This window comes from Micromesistius poutassou (genome assembly GCF_964030765.1).
Source record: "Micromesistius poutassou genome assembly, chromosome: 12".
Taxonomy (NCBI): Eukaryota; Metazoa; Chordata; class Actinopteri; order Gadiformes; family Gadidae; genus Micromesistius; species Micromesistius poutassou.
The window spans coordinates 9,131,163-9,139,543 of record NC_140282.1 but is presented as its reverse complement, the minus strand read 5'-3'; the positions used below and the strand labels follow the sequence as shown (position 1 = coordinate 9,139,543).

The 8,381-nt window shown below is 44.2% G+C and overlaps 1 protein-coding gene across 1 annotated transcript; it reads right to left on the bottom strand.

Annotated features, from left to right (window-relative positions):
- Positions 1-119: 119 nt before the first annotated feature.
- ero1a (endoplasmic reticulum oxidoreductase 1 alpha) lies at positions 120-5,689 on the bottom strand. The gene is made up of 15 exons (XM_084476103.1): positions 5,472-5,689; positions 5,149-5,268; positions 4,732-4,815; positions 4,595-4,633; positions 4,273-4,349; positions 3,999-4,072; positions 3,777-3,897; positions 3,520-3,581; positions 3,386-3,412; positions 3,167-3,259; positions 2,034-2,280; positions 1,547-1,616; positions 1,048-1,134; positions 547-689; positions 120-298 (listed from the first exon to the last, which is right to left on the bottom strand). The coding sequence occupies exons 1-15, from the start codon at positions 5,577-5,579 to the stop codon at positions 238-240; spliced, it is 1,413 nt and encodes a 470-aa protein (XP_084332229.1). The 5' UTR covers positions 5,580-5,689; the 3' UTR covers positions 120-237.
- Between the last annotated feature and the right edge of the window lie 2,692 nt (positions 5,690-8,381).

Here is an 8,381-nt window from a genome sequence, read left to right as displayed (position 1 = left end):
GGTTCCCTTTCCCACGGAGTGTCCAATGTTTTTGCCAATGAACCATGAAAATAAGTTTGAGCAGCGCCCTCTAGAGGGCCACTATAGTATGACAACATCCTCGCGGAATGGACGGTTGTTGTGCACAATGAAACACCAGTAGTAGAAACAAAGACCAAAGAGGAGTGTTTATTGTTGGAAGACATGGACGGATCCCACGTCCATCACAACGAGGCTGGACTTCTGGTTGTGCTTCTGTCATCTGAAGTCTGCCAGCATTGTTCTGAAGTTCTTCAGCTCCTTGATACTTGTTGAAATTCTATAAAACATTTAAATAAAATCAATTATGTGCGGTAAAGTAACAGAGAACAATAATAGGATAATTGAGATCCTAAGTGGAAAAACATAAAAGGGTATGTATGCATCATGTAAAATAAGAGAGCGAAACACGTGGAATGGAAGTCATTTGTCATCTCAATACAAAAGAGTCGAAAAATCAGGGCTTTGCAACGTAACAGACGGTATATGTAACCATAACCATATTGTAATGGACTCAGAGTACCGTACCTTCCAAAGGCGTTAAAGATGGAGACTATCTCCTGGCGGTTGAGCTGGAAGGCGGGCCGTGGCCGTGGGACGCTAGGTCTGCTCAGATCTTCAATCTGCCGTCTTGAGAACAGGACCTTCAGGGCTGTCCCTAACCCCTGGGTCTGAGTGTGTGTGTGTGTGTGTGTGTGTGTGTGTGTGTGTGTGTGTGTGTGTGTGTGTGTGTGTGTGTGTGTGTGTGTGTGTGTGAGAGTGAGTGAGTGAGTGAGTGAGTGAGTGAGTGTGTGTGTTAGGGAGAATTTTTAGTTCACACAGTTTTATCATTTATAACAGATAAACATATATAGTCACCAATTACAAATTCCCCCATAAACAAGGGTGATTTAGGATTCGCCTTCTGCTCACAATTCACTTCCATACTTTTCCTTAACATTGCATCCCACTTCAAATTTGTATATTTCACAATAATAAATTGAGGTTGACTTCATCATTAGTATTATTAGCATTAGCATCAGTGTTGACCTGCAGCTTTCCCCAGAGACGACATTTGAAACACCCGACGCAGTCCATGATTCTGGAAATGTTCTGGAATGACAGCCTGATGTCCTCCTGAGGTCGGAGTGTCAAAGAGAGGTGGTCAGAAAAGACAGGCCTACATACAATCTGGTTAGAATGTTTTTACACATTGACTACACATTGACTGCTCATCTAACTCATTCAATACTTAAATGTGCAGTGAAACATATTAACAAATGAGAACAATGCTTTTTACACTTTACACTGGCCTTTGACTTTTGTCTATCTACAAAATAGTATCTGGGATTATCTGTGAGATAAAGTAACAATACTTCTGGTGTTGTAAATGGAATCACGATTTAGTTTAAATCCTGTGTGTATTGTAGTAGTTTATGGATAAGGGTGCCGTGTTGCTATTTTTTGATTGGCTTAGCCTTAGCCATTCACACTGGACTCCGTTCCTCCACAGCTGGACTGACAGACTCCAGTCAAAATACTGTCAAACCTTAAGCTTCGCCGCCTCTTTCTCATCTCCAGCGAACAGTGAGGTCTCGTTGAAGTGCAGGGGGAAAGTGCTGAGAGGAGAAATGCGAGAGGGAGAGAGGCAGGTTCATTGGTTTGAAATGGATTGATTTGAACACGATCTAAATTAAATGGACTGCATTTATATAGCTCTTTTCTAACCAGTTGCCACTCAAAGCTACTCGCAATATTGCCGAACATTCACCCATTCATACACACATTAACACTAAGACGACGGTGTCAGCCATGCAAGGCGACATCCAGCTCGTCGGGAGCAGTCAGGGTGAGGTATCTTGCTCAGGGACATCTCGACACTCAGCTAGGAGGAGCCGGGGATCGAACTAGCAACCTTCAGGATACCAGCCAACCCGCTCTACCTCCTGAGCGACATGCCGCCCCATGTGACTCCATTGCATTGCCAGTGGATGGTTGTGACAGGGCGGTATATCTCGCTGTGTGTCCAGACTCACTCAGCCAGTTGGAGGACCTCCAGCAGCAGCTCTTTGTGGGCCCTGTCCTTCCGGGGCTGGCCCGTGTACAGCTGGAAGGACGACTGCTGGAAGAAGGGCAGGGCTTTGGCCAGGGCCCGCAGCTCTATCAGGTACAGGAAGTAGAGGTTACGGAGCCGCTTGGGGCCCTCGCCCGCGGTCAGGTCCGAGTCGAAGCGCTGCTGGAACTCTGAGACGTTGTGGGACCACTTCTTGTGAAACCAGTTGTCTGTGAGTGAAAGGGGAGAAGCAGGAGACACAGGGAATGACTAAGGGATTGAAACCGAGCGTTTACTTGGCTTAACCCACTTAACTTTGTGTTTTTATTTACTTTGAATCACCTAACAGGCTTTGTGACCTACCTGTGTGACTTGAAACCATTAACAGAGAAGAAGTAGTCATATAAACATGCAGTGTGTGAGTGTCGGAATGATCACAGGTTGAAAACACATGACTCGAGTTGTGTATAATATAAAAGACTATCAAATAAAAAAAGGCTATGAAAGACAGCCCTCTGAAGAGTACCTTCAGAGATATTCAGGGTACTAATGGCTGTGTTGTGTGTGTGTGTGTGTGTGTGTGTGTGTGTGTGTGTGTGTGTGTGTGTGTGTGTGTGTGTGTGTGTGTGTCCGTGCTCTCTTCCACAGCAGCTATTAGCTATATTTATGTGGAATAATTTGATTAAAAAGTGTGTTTGTATGTTGTGATGGAACAATCCATATGTTGTTCCTGTTTCATCATCCAAGCTTTGTTTCCTATTCGTTGCACTGTCTTGCCCCCCTACCTGTTCCCAGTGTTATCTAACGTTAACCTTTGTGTCTGGGGTAAACCGGTCACAAGGGTGCAGGGATCCCCTTATGCATTCTTCTGCTTGATGAGGTAAACATTATTTGATTTGATCATGGACAATTGCAATGTGGGGAGGATGTGAAACTGTTTAAATAGCTCTGTCAACCTGAATTCTGGGCTCACTCTGCTCGAGAGGAGACTAGTGTATGCATACATTAAAATAGGTTAGTTGTCTTCAACTATTGTGGGCTTTTTTGCATTTAGAAGTCTGATCTGTCCTGGACGCAATATCTCTTAAAGAAATTGCCATGACAATGTTTATTTACCGGCCATAAGGTATCGGGCACTCAGGTGTATGTTGATGCTGGAGTGAAGGCCAGATATAAGGCGGTAGAAGGCTCTTTTCTCCACACATTGACCTGAGCAAGAGGAGAAACCAGTTTGTTTAGCCTGTCATGTTATGCTAACATCAGCAATGTTAGCATTAGCATTAGCATCTCTCGTAACAACAATGATCACAAGGATGTTGAACACGATCTACCCACCTTCCAACCATCTGTAGAAGGCCGGGGCTGAAAGCAAGACCACAAATTGTATCACACATAAAGAACATGCCGGAGTCCGAGTATAATCCCATGCCATGAGTGTGTATTGTAAAGTAACTAGGAAGAGCTCCCACCATCCTTTCCTTGACCGCTGTGGAACACTTGAGGATACACCGGTCGCCTCACACTGTAGGGTCTGTGACGGTGGAAGCAGAGATTACGTTTAACGTTCTGATATTATTGTTTATGGTCTTGTATGTCAAATGCTCTCTTCGTTACGAGTTTACAAATGATTTCCCCCTCACTTTTTTTTTGTCAAGCAATCAGGTTCACTCTGTGTGTTATTCCTGCTCATTGTTTATGTTTGTGTGTCTCTATCGTTCTACTTTACTTGAAGCAGTTCTCCTCGTAGATGCTGTTCCAGATCTGCCAGGCCGCAGGGCCCTTGTAACCGGTGTAGCGTTCCGGGTTCAGCAGCAGATCCACGTACTGGGCATCAGGGGACTCCACGTCTGACACAACAACAACAACAACAACAATGACAGCAACAACATCAATTCAGAGCCTAGACGTATCCCAAAGTATCTATCTATCTGCCTATCTAAATACCAACCGTCGATCACACAGAAGCGCTCCGACTCATCGTCGTGGAGGTTCCAGTTCTGCAGAACCTCTCTCGTCTTCTCACTACAGACAGGACACAGCAGTCAGGAAGTCCACTGGATGACTTACTTTAAATTGTTGTTCACACTTTCACATCGCTCTAAATTTGATTTCATGAACACTAATGCCCTGTTAAAAAACGCAAGCCTCAAATACCCTTGTTTTGTTTTGAAAGTCTTCTATTTTATTATATATATTTAATATTATTATATTTGTGAACGTACCTGAGAGAGGCGTCTACAGCTCCGAGATGCTCTAGTTTCTCACAGTCATCCTCCTGCATGTTGGCGTCTGCTGAATACTGGACAACAGACACATGCCAGCCAACAGCCACCACCGATGAGAAGGCAAGAACCAATAAGGATTACTTTTTAATTTCTACGTGTCTAAGTATGCGTGAATAACAAAGTAATGACGTTAACTTAAGTTATGTGGGGGTATGTTAGGGCTGCATGGATACAAGCACTATCTAATGCACTTTGAAGAACATTTTGCAGGGAACCCTAGAACTAGAGAGAGAACTAGAGTTCTACTGCACTCTCTCACCTTATGGCTGGAAGACTTGATTCCCTCAGGCACCTCATTCTGTAGATTAAAAACAGGTCATCATTCTACATGTCAAATGTAAATGATTGGTAGCATTGTAGGGTAGCATAGCATGTTGGTATAGCAGGGTCACTCACCGGAGAGCAGGGGTGCACGGCACAGGCGCTCTGACCACACTGGTTGTTGTCAGTCCAGAAAGGACACGGCTTATCCAGGTTCACCTGTTGGTGGTCGGAATGTTATTCAAAGTGTTATAACTTAATAATAATAAATAATCCTTTTTTTATGACTAATATATAGAAAAGTTACCATTGAATGTTATCCATTACTTTTCAAGAAAAGTATGCCGTTGTTTTTAACAAAAAATAGTATTTTTTTCCCAAAATAAATCCATTACTTTTCCAGAAGGTATCCGTTACATTTTCTATAAGTAATCGTCTACGTTCCCAAAATATAATGTATTACTTTTCCAAAAACGTAATACTCATTTTCTGAATACAAATCCTTAAATGTAATCAGTTACTCTTGTAAAACTATCCTTAATAATATGTTACCTTATAGAACCTGAAGTAGTCCGACTCCAGCAGTTTCTGGAGTTTAGGGAAGAGCTGATCATTGTTGAAGGCATCGATCGTCTCCACATCGCAAGCGCAGTCGTCCAGGTTACCTGTGACCTGTTCAACATGAATCCACACAATGTTGTTTTACCAGAGGTCGATACACTAATATATTGATTATCCATCAACATCCCACTCTTCAAATGTTCTGATTAACCTTAAAACCAAGCATTGTGTTATGTTTATTTCCTAACAATAATAAGCTTGCATTGAAAACCGTTATCTCTGATGGGCGAAACACAACGAAGTGTCCCACTTACCTGACAGAAACACCTGTCTCCCGCGCCCCTGGAGATGGACACATGCAGGATGCTCGCCAGGAGCGCAGTGAAGACCGTCAAGCGTCGTACAGACATTACATTTGTCATTGGAGACGGACGAGTGTACAAGACCTCCGCAGTTTAGGCACAAAACCCTTTGTAAGTTACTCAAAACAAGAAACCATGGTGAGCCAGGAGCTCCAACTTGCAAGTGTAGTTTACAGTTGCTTCCTGATATTGCCTCATTGAAACGATACGGGCAAGAAGGCTACGTGACAAACCACCACGCAACACTTGGAAACATCTTCATTGTTTTTCCTTGCACATTTTTTTTTAATTAAACGTTCTGAATTTAAAAAGGCGTTCATGTAGTTTTAAAGTCGTTGTCAGGTCTTCGGCGTATTTAATATCGTTTAAGTTGGTTTATTATTCAGTGTAGTGCAGTAACGTTGATCCGCCACAAGGTAGAGGCAAATACATCAGAATTACTCCAGTAGGCTAATTCAAGTTGATCAGAGGTTTGGTGATATTTACACTACATTTATAATTAGAAATATACAATTAGGAAGTCACAATGGACATTGACAACACAGCCTATTTAATAGAGGTGTGCTCTCAATGTAGGGTTTATTTTGGTTTGGGCTTAGCCTACAATGAATTCATTAATAATAACGAACGTCTAAATCAAATGTGTTGAAACATGTAATTTTACAAATCACAAAATATAATGTGGCGACATGCTGTCGACATTCCTCCTCGTGAGTCACGCTGATTTGGGAGATTTTCGGAAATTGACCTGAATACTGTTTCCAAGTCAACAGACAAGTTAACAAAACTCAGATTCGACTCAATTGCGCCCTCTGTCGGACGGAATCCACCAGCAGCCTCAATAAATGAACTGAGGTGAACCTCACAGAGGGAAACGCCACCTTCAGTGAAAGGAAGTAGACGTCATAAATGTACAGTCTGTGTGTCATAAATATTGTTTTTTAATGTATTCTTACAGCAACTTGAACCTTCAACCAGTGGGGAGGTTTTACAAACCGTTACATCCTCTAATCCCTTGTTTAGATATGCCATGTTTTGATTTTATAAAATGTTTGCTATGGAAACCTTTTTTTTCTTCTTTCTTCTGAAACTTTCCTCGCCGATCCGCCTCACACACACACACACACACACACACACACACACACACACACACACACACACACACACACACACACACACACACACACGAACACACATTATTTTTGAAATGTTTGCTATGGAAACCTTTTTTTTTCTTTCTTTCTACTGAAACTTTCCTCTGCTGGTCCGCCTCCCGGTCCTCTCCGTCCCTGGCAGGCCGGGGGCCCCTGCACCGTGGCCCTATAACTCCATTCTCTATTTCTGTGCTTCCTTGTGCTGCCAAGCCCCTGACGTAATGCTCCGCGTTAATTATTAGCATGTGGAAAGCCATGGCCAGCCCCTCGATCCCAGGGTCCGAGCGTACGGTGGGGCTGCACCTCGCTCCCTCCCCGGTACCAACCAATCGCTGATTGGCTAGCAACCGCGGGAGTCACCGCCCACCGCACGCTTGACCTGCTGATTGGGCGTCGACACTGCGAGGCACCGCCCACCGTACGCTCGGACCCTGGGATGTATGCCGCGGCTCTCCTCTGGCGGCCAGAGAGCACCCCGACTGCTGGGAGAGGGAAAGTTAGTCAAGATGGCAAATATCACTAAACCGGAGTAAAGGGGGCACCGCTCCCCGAAACTGTGATCGAGACCCACGATGCTCATGTTCCCATAAGTAAGTACCACTGGGCCTGATGGGTTTTTATTATGTCTATTAACTAACTTGTCTGTGGGGTTTCTAAACTACTAGTCAGTAACGTTGGCTCAACTCGTCAAGTGTCCAACGTTACATATTATGGACATAATCATACAATATGTATTATTTATAATAGCATGGCTCCGGGTGGGTGTATGCCAGCCCTGAACGTTATTCTGTGCTGCCCAAGTGAGAGAAGGGGCGATTGTGAGTTTGACATTTTATCAACCCTACTCTATTCTCGGAATCACAAAGTTACGAATGATTCGCGACCCCCCGATGCGACGCGATACGCGGGGTCTTTCCACTGGGTTTCCGTCTGAATGAGCGCATAAGCACATTTCATTATCGTCTATTATCCGAGCCTCTGCTGATGAGGCACAGTGACAGTTTTAGACTGCGGGCTTGTGATCGCAGCAGTCATGACGGGGAGGTTTCGATCGAATCCCTCGGTGTGTTGAACCAGGCTCCCCGTTCGCCGTTAACATGTTATCATAACCGTGATATAATATGTAAGATGCCTCTTGGACATGCAGACCGCGATCCTTTCCGTGCGTAAGGCAAGCAGAACGCGTTGGAGGTAACCGGTGTCGCTCCGTTGGAAAAAATGCGGGATGTAGCAATACTACAGACAATTGTATTTTTAGGAATGGGTGGATACGCATCCGAATTATTTATTTCTGTCTCGGTGGTGAATGCCACAAGTCTGTGCATGGGCGAGTGAGGAGGAAACCTGTGAATGCAACTTCGAGTTTTTAACTGGCCGAGATGTTTGCTCTGAACCGGTTGTAGAAGTCTGCTGTCGTTACGGTAGGGTTTGTTGAACTGAAGCAACAGGGTGTGTGTGTGTGTGTGTGTGTGTGTGTGTGTGTGTGTGTGTGTGTGTGTGTGTGTGTGTGTGTGTTTTTGTGTTTTTGTGTGTGTGTGTGTGTGTGTGTGTGTGTGTGTGTGTGTGTGTGTGTGTGTGTGTGTGTGTGTGTGTGTGTGTGTGTGTGTTTGAGAGAGAGAGAGAGAGAGAGAGAGTGTGTGTGTGCGTGGGTATGCGTGTGCGTGCGTGTGTGTGTCTAAAGAGAGCCAAGTAGGTCATTGTTTTTAAA

Coding starts and splice junctions, on each gene's coding strand:
- ero1a (XM_084476103.1), bottom strand. CDS start 5,579: ATGACAAATGTAATGTCTGTACGACGCTTGACGGTCTTCACTGCGCTC. Junction 4,634..4,731: donor CCGTGCACCCCTGCTCTCCG/GTGAGTGACCCT, acceptor TTTAATCTACAG/AATGAGGTGCCTGAGGGAAT. Junction 4,073..4,272: donor GCTGTAGACGCCTCTCTCAG/GTACGTTCACAA, acceptor TCCTGTCTGTAG/TGAGAAGACGAGAGAGGTTC.